This window comes from Gossypium raimondii, chromosome 7 (genome assembly GCF_025698545.1).
Source record: "Gossypium raimondii isolate GPD5lz chromosome 7, ASM2569854v1, whole genome shotgun sequence".
Classification (NCBI taxonomy): Eukaryota; Viridiplantae; Streptophyta; class Magnoliopsida; order Malvales; family Malvaceae; genus Gossypium; species Gossypium raimondii.
This window is the reverse complement of record NC_068571.1, coordinates 50,189,790-50,206,358: the sequence shown is the minus strand read 5'-3', so window position 1 is coordinate 50,206,358 and position 16,569 is coordinate 50,189,790. Positions and strand designations below refer to the sequence as shown.

Here is a 16,569-nt window from a genome sequence, read left to right as displayed (position 1 = left end):
AAAAAAAAAAACTCACCATATGCATATTTTTTATTGGACATTTTCGTAATTTCCTTGACTGAGTTAGTGACCCGATTAAAGTTAATACCAACTTAGATAAGGCTTAATAAATAGTATATAAAATAAAATTTTAATTAATTAAACATAGGACCGATTTTTTAATTATGAAGTTAAAATATTTCATTACCAATTTCCCAAATAACAGTTCTAATTGATTTCTGTCTGGTAAATCAAAAATTAGTATTAGGGTAAACTACATTCTTTACTAAATTATGAGTAATTTTAGTTTTGGTCATTTAATTACAATAATTATAATTAGGTCATTAAACTATTCGAAAATTTTCATTTAAGTCATCGGATTGTTAAAATTGATGTTATATAGTTTTTTCTATTCGTACTGCTTGCACTAATCAATTTTTTTTCCATTTTCTTCTATAATTTAGTTTTTTTTTATGAAATAGTTTTGGATGCCACGAATCTATGAACCAAAATTTAAATAACTTTTTTTTATCTCTGACATTGACTATCAGATTTACTTGGATCTAAGATATGTTATTATACTCGTCAATGGGTACTGATTCATCGTACTGATCGTCGAATCATTGCATGGACCTCGCTAGCAAATTTATTAAAAGCAAAACTTAACAACCCAATAAGTTAAATAAAAATTTTCGAATAATTTAATGACTAAAACGAAAATGTACCCATAATTTAGTGACTAATAATATAGTTTACCATTATTATAATAATTTAAAAAAAAATAGTTTTATGATAGATTATCATAATTATTATTAGAAATTAAATAATAGTAGTTGAGGGGTCGGTTTAGGTGAATGACTTCACTGTGGAATTGAAGAATATTTAATTAATGTTGAAAACTTGTAGTCTTCTGTGCATTTGCCGCGAAAAATCCTTTTAATAATAAAGTGTGGAATTAGGGGAAGTGGAAGACTTAATCAATTAATTAAGGCATAATTTTATTTATCTCAACTGTGTCCCTTTCAGTAACTTTTAATAACTCGTTTTTATTTAAGCAATCAACAGTTGTATAGACTTTCCTTATCTATATTATCATATGGTAGGACAAATTAATTCCACATTAATTTAGTTAAATAATAATAATATTTTTACTTTACGAAGTAAATTGTATTATTTTAAAAATATTTATTATAGTAAATATTGATAATGAAGGTAGAACGATTGCAAAACAATAAGAAAAAAACACACACACATACACATAGAGATTTTATGTGAAAAACCCTTTTGAAAAAAATCATGAATAGAAGAAGAGAAGTCCACTAATGTTGAAAAACAAATGGTATAAGAGGAGCTTCAACTATATTTATTTAAGAGTTGAAAAACCTTTGGCTTTCCCCCCCCACAGATCCCTTATTTTGCCATTATATTTATTTTATCAACAAATGACGAGATTCGGGTTACACAACTTCTAATAATATTATTTTTAATATATATTTTATATAAAAATAGAAAAATATGTACACGTTTTTAGATTTAAACTAAAACTTTTATAATTTTTAGCATTTTGAGTTTTTGACCAACTAAATCATCATTTGTTATTTGTGTCAATGTTTTATATATATATTTATCATATAATTTTATTTTTCACCAAGTAAGTGTGACTTTCTTTTCATTGACAAGTGGCACACCCACCACGAAGCTATTTTTTTGCTGACATTAAATAAATGATTAAATTTTATTTACAATTTTATATTACTTCCAAATTTGAGTTTTAATCTTTATATTTAATTTTAACATAATATGATATCGAGCGACACATGTTCTGTTGTTCTCTCTTTATATTATAAGATTATAGTCCAATTTTAATTTTGATCCGTTTACTTTTTATTATTATTATTATAAAACAATGGCCAAATTTTAGTTTTAATTCTTATAATTCACTCAAATTTAAAATTTTATCTCTATATTTAATTTTTGACATAATTTAATTCTTTTCAAGCGTTATTTATATAACTTACATAGTAATTGTATAAAGATAAATATATTTTATCACTTCATTTGTTATTTTATCTTTAAATTATATTATAAAGTGATTGATTCGTACATTGAAGAGTGTATCATGTTTTAATTCTATCGGATCATATTTTTAATCTCAAATTATCTCAAAATTTTCTAATTTATCTTAATTTAATTGATAAACTTTTTGAGAGATATTTTAATCAATATTTTCATGACGAGTTCAAATAAGTGTTTTAAGAAAATATCTTAATCAACATTTTCAATATTGTTTTTATTGCTACATGGCTGCCAAATGAATATATACTTTTAATTTCTAATGTCACACCAATGAGTTTGAGAGAAGAATTTTATCGATGGTAACAGTTTGACCTACGTTTTAGATTTACAAAAGTAAACGTACTAATTAATTCTTAAAAATAGAAGTAGAAAACTGAATTCTAAATGTACAGTATGGAGATTAAGTACGTATTTTAATTTTAAAAATTTTACTCTATAATTCGAGGCAAACAAATAATTTATAGAGTGCAAAGTGTGGGTGAAACCATATTAATTCATTATGAATTTAGAGACTTCTTGTTGAATATTTTTCATTTGTGTTTTATATGACTAAGATGAGATTATTCATTTATGATTCGTGTGATGTTTTTGTAGAAATTTATAGCAGTAATAGTGAAAGTGTATGTCGACTTTTTAAGTGCTTCATTTTGGTGTGTAAAACAGGATGTTGACAGCGCACATAAGATCTCGCTAAGTTTCATAAGCAGCTACAGCAACAACTCGGTAGTCTGCCTCGATATAAGATCTCGCAACAGTGCTTTTTCTTTTTTTATTGAAGACCAGTTGATGGGAGTGAGACCATGGAAAAGAATGTATCCTGCGGCTGAGATGCGATCGTTTAGGTCACTAGCCCAATCGACATTGTTATACATGTAAAGATTAGAATCACATTGTTTAGAGATATGGAGACCAAAGGTTGTTGCTTGCAAGTAGGAAAGCAATCCACTGTGAAGGATAGTGCATGAATTTGGGTAACTTATTCACTGATCAACAACCGAACTCAGCCCCAGCAACAGGTGCAATGCCATCATTGATGGACAAAACTTGGTTGGAGCTCATGAGAGCCGGATCACGTTTAATTTCATGCATATTCGTATTTTGAAGAATATCACAAACATACTTTCATTGTGATAAAATTAAATCATAAAAAATAGGAATGATTTCGATACCCTAAAAGAAATTTAATTCACTGAGATCTTTAATAGGAAACTTTCCAAAGATGAAATGAGATTACAAAAAAGAATTGGACTGTTACCAGTGATGACAATGTCATCAACATAATCCAAATAGTTACCATGAATATGAAAGATAAACAAGGAGGCATCTAATTGAGACCGATGAAATCTCATTTGGAAAAAAAACTTTTGTGAGTTTCTTATACCATTGAACCCATAATTTGTTTTAATAAATCGAAAACATGATTTTGATTATTTGAATCCTTAAATCTTAGTGGTTGTTTCATAAGAACATATTCATCAAGAGTTCCTTATAAGAAACATTATCAACAGTGAAGCCTATAGTCAAAAGTCTAGCTTATAAAAGGTAAAATGACTTTTTCAATCTCAACGTTTATAACTTTAATCAATTTAATTTTACTCGTTTCTTTTGTACAATGATAATTTGAATTCAAACTATTCTTGGAAACGATGAATGCCCAACTAATATGCTTCAACTTATACGTGTTTTCAATAAAATGCACATAAAAAATTAAAATTAAAAGTTTTTTTTGGGTATTTTCAATAAATTTTGAAAATTGTAGTCTTTTTTCATAAAATGAGAAAATAAGAAAAAAATGAAAATACCTTTAAAATCTAAAAATCTAATTCTAAAAATTATAGTTGTTTTTCCTTTTTTGTTTTTTCATATAATCTCCCGAGCCTAACAAGAAAAAAAAAATCAAAGCTTTCATAACAAAAAATTCTTTAGGGCTTTCATAACAACAGTATAAAGGGTTTTTTAGGGCTTACTTATACGTTGTAGGTGTGAGGGAAGAAGTGTCATCGACGGTGTAGTCAATGGGTTTCTTTGGCTTTAAGATTTGGCAACTAGATAAGAGACATTTGGATAACTGGGGTTCAGTTGAGTTGTATTTGATTGGGTGGTGGGTGGGAGTAGGAGGCATGGTTTGGGTAATTTATTTTTGGAATTAGTCAATCTTGTTGGGGAAAGTATAGTTGAGAGTATTTGTTAGTGTTGGAATTGTACGAGTGTCTTAGTTTAGTGTAAATGAGTTGATTTTTTATCATGTTGATGGCCATTCTCTCTGAGGGTATCATCCTTATAATGTTGTTGACTATATATTGCTTAAAACGGGAGAATATATTCTCTAATAGAGAATGGTTGAAATTTAATATTAAGAAGCAGATAAATAAATATGGGTAAATATGCAATTCAATGGGGAAAAGAAGTAAGATCCTAGATCATTTCTTTGATTACGGGATGAATCACCTATGAGAAATTCTCTTTCCATTAAACATGACTCGAGACACATCTTGGATGTCTTATTCTTCCATTTAACCCATTTTACCGTGGAGTTTTTCAAGTAGAAAACTCATGTAAGATACTTGCTTGACCATAGAATCCCGAAAATTCATTATTCTCATATTCTCTCTCACGATCGCTCTTAATCTAAGCAATTTTCCTAATTTCATTCATCAACCTTTTACATAGTTTCTTAAAAGCATAAAAAAGGTCAAACTTTTCATGTAGGAAATTAACCCCAAGTATACTTGGAGTAGTCAACTACACATACATAAACTTAACATTTACCTCCCAAGCTCTCTGCCAGCATTGGTGCTATAAAATCCATGTGCAGAAGTTCTAAAGATCAACATTTTGGATAAGTTGCAACTGAGGATTTAACTTACGTTGTTTTTTCTTCTTCAAAGACTCACCACAAAAATTGGGAATTGTTATTCCTAATTTTGGTAGTCCTCAAATAGCATAGAACCTCACCAGTCTCTATAACCCTTTGAAATGTATGTGGCCAAGTTGTTCATGCCATAGTTCAAGATCTAAAGAGCTAGCTCAATTACAAGTGGGAGGTTCCACCAAACTATGCGATTATCAAATGACCTTGCACCCTCCATGATCAATATACTAGATTGGTTGGTCACCTTGTAACTTTCTTCGGTAAAATTCACCAACATGCCTTGGTCAAAAAGTTGATTTATGCTAATCAAATTGGCCTTTAAATCTTCTACAAGGAACACATTCTTAAGTTTAGGCATACCATCTACATTTAGCACTCATTTGCCAAGTATCCTACCCTTTTTGTCATCACCAAAAGTCACACTACCTTCATGGTTTTCTTGAAAATCCTTAAGACATCCCCTATTTCCAGTCATTATGCAAGGAATGGTGAGCAACCAAACAACACTTTTTGTCTTTTCCACTAAAGACAAATTTATGTTTCTGCTGTCTATCAAGGTAACTTGAGTTGCTACTTGAGGTACAATTGGATGATTTCTTCCGAGATCCTTTAGCAACTTGTAACATTTAGGCCAAGTATGCCCTGCAATTCCACAATAGTGGCACACCACTCTTCCTTTGAACTTCTGGGACTTCTCATTAGCATGAGCAACAACCTTCTCGGAACTTTTTGGCTTCTCAACAATCTCTTTTGCTTTGAAAAACACAGTTGGGGAAATTGTCGACATACCCTTGACTTCCACATCCATGTTCTCTTCTCCCAACCTCTCATTCTTAGAACCCATCTTCTTCAAAATAGTCTTGAGTTGTAGTTAACTCCTTCACAACTTCACTTGAGTTTGGATTTTTTTCAAAGGAAAAACTGTTTTTCTTCAAGAATTTTCAAAAGCCTCTGGTTCTTCTATTTTAAGGCTAATTTGGCAATGCTTTTGATAATGCTGTGGAAAAGTACTTTTGAGGAGTGTTTTTGAAAAGTTTAGTTTAAAATTTGAGTGTTTAGTATTGCTGTCAAAAAGTGTTTTTGAGAAATAAAATGTCCATTTTAAACATGTTATTATCAAGTAACAAATATGCATTTAAATAATATTTAAATTAGTTAATATTATTATATTTTATTAAGAATATAAAAAATTTATTATAACTTGTTGTTAATATTTTAATATATGAAATATAAATTTTAAATATTTTAAGCAATAAATATTAATTATTTATAAAATTTAATTAGAATATATAAACTATAGTTTAAATATTTAAATATAACCATTAAATATTTGTAATTAGTATTTTAAAAATATTTTTTAATTAATGATTTTAACACATTTGTAATTAAGCACCAAGAAAAAAAAGAAAAGTACTATGTTATTGGAGGGTGAAAAATAATTAAGCACCAAAAGTGTTTTGGGAGAAGAAAACTAAAATTTTAACTTCCCTTTTCGAAGTGCTTTTGAAAATACTTAAAAGCTAAAATTTCAATAAAAGCGATTTGTTCAAGACAACTTTTCTTCCAAAAGTGCTTTTGGAGTCAGAAGTGTTTTTTTTAAGCAATGAAGAACTGGCCCTTAGCATAGAGTTATCATCAATCAGTCTTACATTAATCTTACATAGTTGACACTTGTCAAGCATGGTTTTGTAAGGGTAAAATATTTAAAAGGTTTTAATGAAAAAAATTAATTAAAATATAAAAGGAAAAAAAATTAAATAAAAAGAAAATTTCACTCAAACCTTAGAAAAGTAGGTGAGTGTTCCTCAAACCGTAAACAATAAATAAATTTTTATCAAGCCTCAAGAGTTTAAATACGATGAATGTTGTAATCAAAGAATTGTCATTCACGGTCTACATCATGAGTCATGAATTAAAACATGTTCTTGATTACCTTTTTCACTATGCAATGATAGCAAGGTTGGTGTTTTTCATGGGTTGGATTAAGTATTAACAAAATTTTAGGCTCGGTTGAATGTATTTATAGAAATAATCCAGTTCTTTTTTTTGAAAGACCCGAATAAAAATATGCTACTGACGTGAGTAAAGCTAAAGCAACAGTAGTATTTATATCATTTGTGGGTGCGGCTAACTCTCCTTGAGGTAATTGTATGATTTTCCAAGGTAACAGAGCACCCGACCAGTTACAAACAAAAATAAATAGAAACATGGTTCCAATAAAGGGAACTCATGGACCATATTCTTCTCCAATCTGAGTTTTGATTAAGTCTCGAATGAATTCAAGAACATATTCGAAGAAATTTTGACCGGCGGTTGGAATGGTTTGTGGATTCCGAACAGCGATAACGGCGGAACCTAATAAGATAGCAATTACAACCCAAGAAGTAATAGGTACTTCGGCATGGACTTGGAAACCTGCTATTTGCCAATAGAAATGTTGGCCTACTTTCACACCAAAGTTATCATATAACCCGTTTAGTGCGTTTGATATACCATTCATATTGACCTCTGATAGAAATAGAACTTTACTTTCAAAAAAAAAAGGATTATTTTGATTCAATCTTCTCTTGCCTGCTCAAATTCCATATTTTTGACACCGATGAAACTAATCACACAATATTCATAGTTTTTTTTATCTCTTTTGTGCGACAGATTTGGATTCAGGTCCGTTCGAAAAATTGGTTTAAATTTTTACTCAATGTCGACCCGGATAAAAAGTTAAAACCTGGATCTAGTTCCACCTGGTCGTATTAATTTTTTTATATAATTTTTTTTAAATATAATGCACCAAATACACTAAAAATATTAAAATAAATATTTTAAAACAAATTAAAAATAAAATAAAATAAGTATTTATACTTAAATAACACTAACATAAATGCAACTTAACAAGCAAATGCTTCTAAAATAGTAGCAAAATTAAGAATAAAACAAATCATATACAATATCCAAATATTAATAACAAAATAGTAGCAATATAACAGTAAAATGATAGCAAAAAGTGAGAAAACAACAGTAAAATAACAAGGGATATTTTTATTGTAAATTCAGGTCGGGCCCGGACTCGACTCATTTTCTAAATGACTTTTATTTTTTGGTTCAAATCCTCTATATCTAACTGATCCCATGAGCAACTCTAAGCAAGATTGATCTCCCTACAACAAGAGTAACTAGGAAACACTAAAAGAAATGTTGGAACTTTGAATCTTGAAACTAAATTACTTATCAGAATTGAGCGGAATCTTATTTTTAAGATTTATTTTTATATATTCAACATAAAAGAAAGGTAGGGGATACGATACAGTAATTCATAGTTAAACATGGTATTTCTTAAAGTATAAATAAACTTGTAAGTTGTTGGAGATTTTGTTATTATTGAGTCTTGTCAGTCCCTATCAGTTTCCATAGGTGTTTGAATCATGTACACACACGAATTTCACATTTGTTTGAAGGGTTCATTTTCAACCACAGTGATTCCTTTCTTTCTTTCCCAAATGGGAGAGTCAGACCCCATTCCCATAACCCATTTGTGGTTTACCTCAGATTTTAATTCAACAATCTCTAACCCTTCTTATTTAAAAAAAAAATTCCATAATGATTGATACCTAAGAAATTACAAATAATTTGATGTAACAAAGTTCGAGAATCTGTTTTTGTTACAATTTTACATTTTAGCTTTAATCTAGTACTAAAAAACACTTTAGTTTTTTTCACATGTTTTAATCATTTATATGATTTGTTTGTGACAAAGAGTGTGAATTTTTCGTTTATTTTAAAGAAGTTTTGTTTTCTTACAAGAGTCTAATTGCATGTTTAAATTTGTACTAATTATTATTTATTTTATGTCTAACTATTTTAAAACATGTGTTAAATAAACTATTTCCTCATAGTGCAAAAATTACTACTAAAAAAACTTACTTCGTTAACAAATAACATGGGAAAGAACAGATGGGTCCGTAAATAGATTTTAAAAAAACTTCCCTTGTTAATTTTATTATAATGCTTTATTACGCTTTTTACTCGAACTCTTGATGCACCCAATCATCCAACTTGTGAACCAAGGACTTTCATATATAAGTAGATTCTAAGACCCATAATGTGGGTAAAACCATAGTTGTAGTACATACGTAAATACTAATAAAAGGTAATTTAAAAAAAAAAAATTTAAGTGATAGATATTGATTACAACTTAGATAAGAGTTCCCCCACCATATAATGGATGCCATTACTTGTAAACCATGTTTTGAGGGTTAAGTAAACAAGGAATTGGAATGGGAACATCATATACATACAAATGTATAACACCAATCACAACACGTCCAAATAGATAGATAATAATAAGCAATCATCTCAAAACAAAGCATATTATCTTGATTTATATGCACTACTAAATCCCTAGTTTTTGTAGAGCAGACCAAAGAATTTTTTTGTATTGGAGTGGAAGGGGATGTAGGTTTGGGAAACGGTCAAAGAAGTAAAACTAAGCACAATGTTTACTTTGTGTGTGGGGAATATTTGATCATGCAGTCCCATTGACATGGACATGGAACGGAGGACCTCGACAGAAAATAGGCTCATCAGATGATTCACTTTTTGCTCTAGCTCTTAAAACGTCATTGGCATCATCAATTACAGCAGCTGCAACCAAGGTGTACTCACCTGGGACAAGAAAGTACAAGGAGAAACCATGTTTGGTTTCTTCAAGTGGAGGAACTTCCATGGTGATTCCACTTAGAACACCTGATAACAAATTATAGCCATGTAAAGAAAATCAATACATTATGGAACTGCCACAGAATGATATACCATAAAATAGAAGCAACTAACCAGCCCATATGACGGTAGCCTTTGCGCCCTCGATAGAATTTGCTCCAGCTACATCTCGGCATGTAACACTAAGATTCATCTTGATGGTTTCCTTGGTGTTATTCCTGACCAGGACTTCAAAGGGAGTCATATCATGCGCAATTACAGAATTCTTTGATGCAATGTGCTGGATACTTGTATCAGATTCTTTTGGTAAATCAAGTTTCGCGGCATTTTCAGAACCATTTCTAGCAAGCCTGAAGCCAAAAGTCAGGGGATCTGGCAATAGCACATCCATGACAGAAGACTGAAGAGCAGCCTGTATAGCATCCTTGCAATTCAGTTCTCCAGAGCAGTTGCGTCCTGATTGCCACTGGACTTTAATTCTGGAAATAAGGTTCTTAATGGAAGCATTTAGTTCAGCCTTTGTATTCCTTTCTGAAAAATTAGAATTTCTACCAGCAGTAGACCCATCAGACTGCAAATCCTTTGAAAAAATTGAACCATCAAGAAAAGGTAACTTAAAATGCTCTAGTGGTATTAATACCCTTGCAAAATGGTCCCTGTCAATTCGTGTTTTAGGATAACCATATTCAGCAGCACAGTCAACAGAAAGGTTGTCCTCATTGCCTGACTTTTCCAATTGAACAGAGACACTAATATCAAATACAACACCAGTTGGATTAGACAACTCTAGTTCAAGAAAACGTAATCCCCAGCTTCCTCTAAAGGGATCAATCTTCACCAATCTGTCAATCTTACTATAGCCAACAGCTTCACCAAAAGGCTTGCTATCCATGTTAGCTAAACTGGAAGGACTCTCACCGACATGTGCAGGAATCTCCATAGAAAGCAGACGAGCTTTCACAAAAGACAAACCTTGCAGAACACAGATTTGTAATGGAACAATGAGACGCCTTCCCGGGGGCACAGAGGATTTGTTTGTTTCAATATCTTGAGCATCTCCTAGTGGCCCTGAGAAGAGAATGATGAATTTAAGCAAGGCTTAGTGGATAAAGATCTTTCAGAGAGTTCAATGCCATAGTTACATGCAATTCAATAATAATTGTAATAGAGAAGGTATTGGTCATCGAAGTTGCATGACCTTTGTTATGTAAAGCATCCAAACGTGGCAACACCTGCTCTAGTGATTAAGTTCTTGAAACTCGGAACAAAATTTTGCCAATTTTCATTCCTTAAAGGGTTGAACTAAATGGATATACTTCCACCTTAATACACAAACTAAATTATCAGTTCTAAAAAACACTTAGAAGAGACGACTCAGAAAGTACTACAGTTTTTTTTTTTTTTTTTAATTATAACCGTGTATGATTTACTGCAGATGGACCTTGATATGTATCATAGCTGCTGGCACTTTAACCTTATAAGGGAAGTCATTAATTATCAATTGATCTGATCCAACAGTACAACAGGCATCCCTAGAAGGTATTTTCGAAACCCAAAAATCCCACAATTTATTGCAGTTAATATGTAAAATGGTTATTGAAAACACAACGGAATAAGAAAGATATGTGAGTGAATATTATGCGAGACATTGAATAGCTGCGCCATATGAATTTTACAACAAATACCTGCATAATGGATCAACAATGAGGGGCTGCTTCCATCCTTCAAAGTTCTACCCATGCTTCCAAATGCATTCTTACCAGCTGCAGTATCACTCTCACCCAAGAAAAGTCGCCAACCTTTCAAGGTCACAGGTATGGTTACTTCTGCTCCCGGTTTCAATGGGAGAGCAGATTTTAAATTTTCATAGGCAATTGAGATTACAGAATCTTGGTTTTTTCCAGACAGTGAAATGTGCACCTGCTCAATTGGAACCGTGCCAGCATTAGCTAGATTTATCCATACATCTCGAATTTCACCTTCATATAGAATGATGGCACCATCACCACCTACAACATGTGACACTAATAATGGCAATGGAGGTATTACAGAAATACTCGGTACAGATACACTTCTCAGTCTTGGTGAACCACAACAACGGAAAGGGTCAGAAAGAACAAGTCCTTGTGCTGCTCCAAGAAGCAAATTATCGACATCCTTAAAACGGTGTTCGGTAATTACACCGAAACAGTGAACAGTGCATCCTCGAATCACCACTGGCCCAATAGATGTCGGGATTCCAGACAATGTGATCACCTGGGAAGAATTAGGTGGGAGATCCACACTAAGGGGAAAAGCATCAAAATTCCCTGATTGCACCGAGAGATAGATGCTATCAACACTTAAATCAAACCCACAAGGGTTAGCTAACTCCACAAAGACCTGGACAGGTTCACCAACAATCCAAATCAACTCTTGCTTGCTATTATCATTTGACTCTCCCTTGCTGAATGGTGTATAGATAAAAGGTCCTGAAGGAGCAGATCCTGCCCACCAATCTTCTCTTGCTGGATTGCGTTTTACAATATCCATTTGCGAGGGATGAAGAGGAAATGAGTATAACCTGCATTTATATACAACCATGAACATTTCGGAATACCAAGGTATTAAAGAAAGTTGTAGTTAACGGTTTCTTTGATTTTAGTAAAAGAACATCTTGACAGGAGGGGAAACCATGCAAAATGCCTAAGCAAAAATTAAAGAGACTACATAGCATCCCAGGAACTGACAGCTGGAGTAAGGAAATAAATTTCTCCTACAAAATCTAGATGATTTTAAAGCAGTGAGACAAACCTTATGAAGGGTAAGGCAGGGTCAGCACATCGAGTTCCCGACGGCAACCTTTCAGCTGAATTTGTCAACGCCCTAGCAAGGCCATTTTGCCCAGCAGGTGTGATTAGAGGGTAATAAGATCTTAGTAGCCTTGCTGCTGCACTCCAGGCAGCAAGAGGATCTCCTGCACGAACAGCAGATAGTAATATCTCTCTCAGCACAACCATCTGCAAGGTGCTCCATTGAGACTCAAACAGTGAAACTACCGATTGATGATGCATTTTTCCACTATCAACATGACCTGTTTCAGTTTCCTTCAATAAAAGAAACAGTAGCACAGGTTGTTATAATATGACACTTTACAAAGAGAGAACAATGTCAATTAGACAGCGTTAACTTTATAAAATGTTATTATTAACATATAAAATGTGTGCTACATAATTTCCTCCATTCTTCTATACTCACATCGGAAAGAGACTGTTTTGAGATGGATGTTCTACTCTGAACACGATATGCTTTTGTGGTCATTGCCAACACTTGCATGGCACTAATAGCAGCAAATCTATTTTCTTGTTGTAGATACAACTGAGCTACCTGCCTTGAGAAAAAGGCAGCTTTTCGTTGATAACCAAGAGTACCAAATAAACGAGCTATTTCAACAAATAATATGAGTTTGTCGCTTGCATCAATCAAAGACTTTGCACCATCGGCAGCACTGGTTAACAACTCTGCAACCTCCTTAGCCAGTTCTCTCCTATAATAAACCAGAAAAGGTTCAAAAAGTTTTCATTAAGAAAACATTTAAGCATTTCAAACAGAGTTTAACTTAGAAACTATGACAAGATCTAGGAATTTAGACAGGATCAGACTTAAAAGTGCCTCTATCTTATGCCTTCTTAAGGAACACCACAGACAAGAGTAAATAAGAGGAAAATGATAATGATTCCAAATTGTCAATATACAGAAAAATATAACTGTAACAAGTATTGAGGAAACTAGTTCTCGTTCTGTTTACAAGCAAGCCCAATGAGATGATAATGGCATTAAGCATTGAAATATACCTGCATAGAAACCTGGCCAATTTCAAAGTAGCTTCCAGTTCAAAGGTAAGCGGTGAAACTCTGCATTTAAAAAATTAAAACTGTTAGTATTCAAAAGGTTAAAGACGGACAGCAAACTTTACTTTTTTAAAAATAAAAAAATGTTCATAAATTAAATACTTTTTTCAGCAGTTCATAAGATTAGACTGAAAAAAGTTAAGGTACATCATAAAAAGGCTACAACATAAAGAACAAGCATTCTAGAAATATTTGTAACTGAAATGAGAGGAATAAATGGACATGTACCTCTGAGCATTCTCTTGAATGAAGGATTTCCTATAATGCACAATGACACTATTATAGCGATACCTAACCTCATCTTCTATAGCTATATCCTTCTGGCCCATTCGATCAACCTGATGACAAGAAAAACAAATAAATACATGGTAGAAGAAGAAATCATATTCATAGATGTTTGCTCAATATTATCACCTGCAAACTTGCCATTAACATGCAAACACATCTGAACCCCATCCCCACCCACCCTGGTGAAAAATAAAAAATAGAGAAGCAATGAAGGACGAAAAATTGGTCCCTACACATGCAATAAACCCTCAATTGGGAAATAAACCATCATCAATTCAAATATGATAAACCTCAACTAAAGATGATCACTGGACATGAGTCGCAGCACCAATACTGACTTACAGAATTTAGAGACATTCCTCACTTATCCCTCTTTGAAAAATTGTAGGAGCTGAACTTGAAAACACACTTCCTAATAGTGACTTTTTTGAGAGAGCAAGCAATTGTATGATGAATTTCAGAAACAGAGCAACCAACCTTATCCATTAGTTTCTATTCATGCACATCTATAAATTTTAAATAAGCCAATCATGTTTAAGGGCTCATACAAATATTGCAAATAGCAGATGAGTTTGGTTCAGAGGCCACAATTACCAATAAGGCACAAACGCTACCCTCCAATGCCCCAGCATACCAGAAGTAGTCAGCAGTCAACCTTGCGAGTTCAAGCGCAGTTGAATAATGAGCATTTGCATCGACAGGTGATCCTGCTAACAAACAGTAATCCCCTATTGTCTTCTGTGCACGAGCAAGTCTCCGTTTTTTGGCCTTGATCACCTGCATTATAATTTTTATCAAAACAAACTCAGTAAGTAGAAAGTTCCCAAGCCATGCTAACAAACAACAAATAAACGCACAGATTCAAATGCCTAGGACACCTAAACATAAACCTCCTCAGAGCTAAGAGTTGCTTGAGAATCCAAAGGCGTCTTCAAAATAGTTCCAGCTGATTCTGCTTGAAGAACCCACTTCTCGAATTCCATCAATAATGAAGCAGAGATATCCTGCATCATTGTCTGTAAGTGAAGTTCCTGCGCTGAACGGTCCGAAGGAGGAAACAAAACCAAGTTTTCTCTCTTCTTAGTGTCTTCCAGCTGCAACAGAAAACAAAAGTGGACCACGGAATCACTAACAGCTCGATTTTGTTCTAGTTTATCACGAAAAATGAAAGGTTTGAGAAACACAAATCACATTATTCCTTCAGCAAATTACCGGTAATTAGAACTTAAAAGTGTAAGGTATAATTAAGTAAACGAAAACCCCAATTCAGATAACTCACTTGAGAATCGCCAGGAGAAAAGGCGAAGCAGCGTTGAACGAGAACAGAAGAGTAACCTCTCCAGGCGGCATTGAATTGATCGATGACGAGATCAAGATCTGGCGAGGAAGGACAGTGGCAGATGCCAATTACGCCGAGGATCTTGCGATGAGGCTGGAAATCTTCCCATGGGCTGGGCGGCGCACCGCCCAACACAAATTTGAACCGGAGCGAGCCGGTTTCCCAAGGCTGGTGAGCAAAAGGGGATTTCTGATGCTCCGTGTAGAAGGAGCTGATGGTGGAGAGAGGGATGGTGCAATGACGCAGTAGCATGGAGTGGTAGTCCCGAAGGAGAGTAGAAGGTACATCGCCGATTGGAAGGACGGCGATCCGGATCATGCAGGAGGTCTCGATGCTTACATCGGGTTCCATTTTTTGTGAGATCGGAGCGTAGGGATAGTAGAGTGGAGTTGGGCGTTTCAGATTAGGAGCATTCCAATCGTTCCAGTGAGGGTGAGCGGCCGAGTAAGAATCAAATTGGGAAATGGGATTGTAATTTCGAGTTTCGTTGAGTTCATTAAATTATTTTGTATTTTTTAATCTCAATTCTTATAAAATGATAATTTCTCTTAATATTACATCTACATATCAATAAGTAATATATTATTAATTATATGCATAATTATAATAATTCATAAAAAGTAGTAAAATTATTGTAAGCTCAAAATAATTATTTTACATATTATACGTCGAAATTCCATACTTACAAACAACACAATTATTAAAATATAGTTTGGTTTATGACCAAATTAGTAGTCCGATTCGTATAAAATACTATGTAAATTTTATTGGTTTTTTTAAGAATAAAAGATTAAAACATTATTAAATAATATATTTTATTTTAAACATATTATTTTGTAATTTTCTTAAATAAGGTGGTGCTCATTGAGTTATGATACCAACTCAATAAATGATTTTATTAATTGTAAGTATAAATAGATATACAGATTGATGGTGGTAAGAAATGTGCATAATAAAATTAAAATGTATAATTAAATTAAAACAAAATTTTAGTTGAGTGATAAATTTAAAGGATTTTAATGCAATTGACATGTGTTCAAATCTCACTATAGTCATTTTATAATTTCTCTAATCGAATTGTTGTCGATTAACTTAATCGAGATTTTATTAGTAGTATAAAAAACAATAAAGAGATTTGAACCTACACCCATCACATTGCTAAAAACATTATATTTACCACTTAACCAAACATTTATTTTGATTTTTATACATTTTATTTTATTATGAATATTTTATTATCTCCATCAATTATATTTAAACCCTAGATTGAGTTGTCACGAGTTAACAAAACACCAATTCAATTAGAAAATTATAAAAATATCCTTCGTAATTAAAATAACTCATATTATTCAAGATAGTTTAACCTTTTAATTTAAAATCAATAAAAAATTTATATGTGATTAGATTAAACC

At 32.5% G+C, this 16,569-nt stretch overlaps 1 protein-coding gene and 1 pseudogene across 1 annotated transcript; both read right to left on the bottom strand.

Moving 5' to 3' along the window:
* Positions 1-6,916: 6,916 nt before the first annotated feature.
* LOC128042580 (ATP synthase subunit a, chloroplastic-like) lies at positions 6,917-7,427 on the bottom strand (annotated as a pseudogene).
* Positions 7,428-9,226: 1,799 nt separating this feature from the next.
* LOC105772100 (trafficking protein particle complex II-specific subunit 120 homolog) lies at positions 9,227-15,665 on the bottom strand. Its single transcript, XM_012593448.2, has 10 exons — positions 15,098-15,665; positions 14,709-14,912; positions 14,413-14,595; positions 13,759-13,868; positions 13,474-13,533; positions 12,878-13,166; positions 12,434-12,726; positions 11,326-12,203; positions 9,755-10,708; positions 9,227-9,667 (listed from the first exon to the last, which is right to left on the bottom strand). Exons 1-10 carry the CDS (start codon positions 15,506-15,508, stop codon positions 9,447-9,449), a joined length of 3,603 nt encoding a protein of 1,200 aa, XP_012448902.1. The 5' UTR covers positions 15,509-15,665; the 3' UTR covers positions 9,227-9,446.
* Positions 15,666-16,569: the final 904 nt, after the last annotated feature.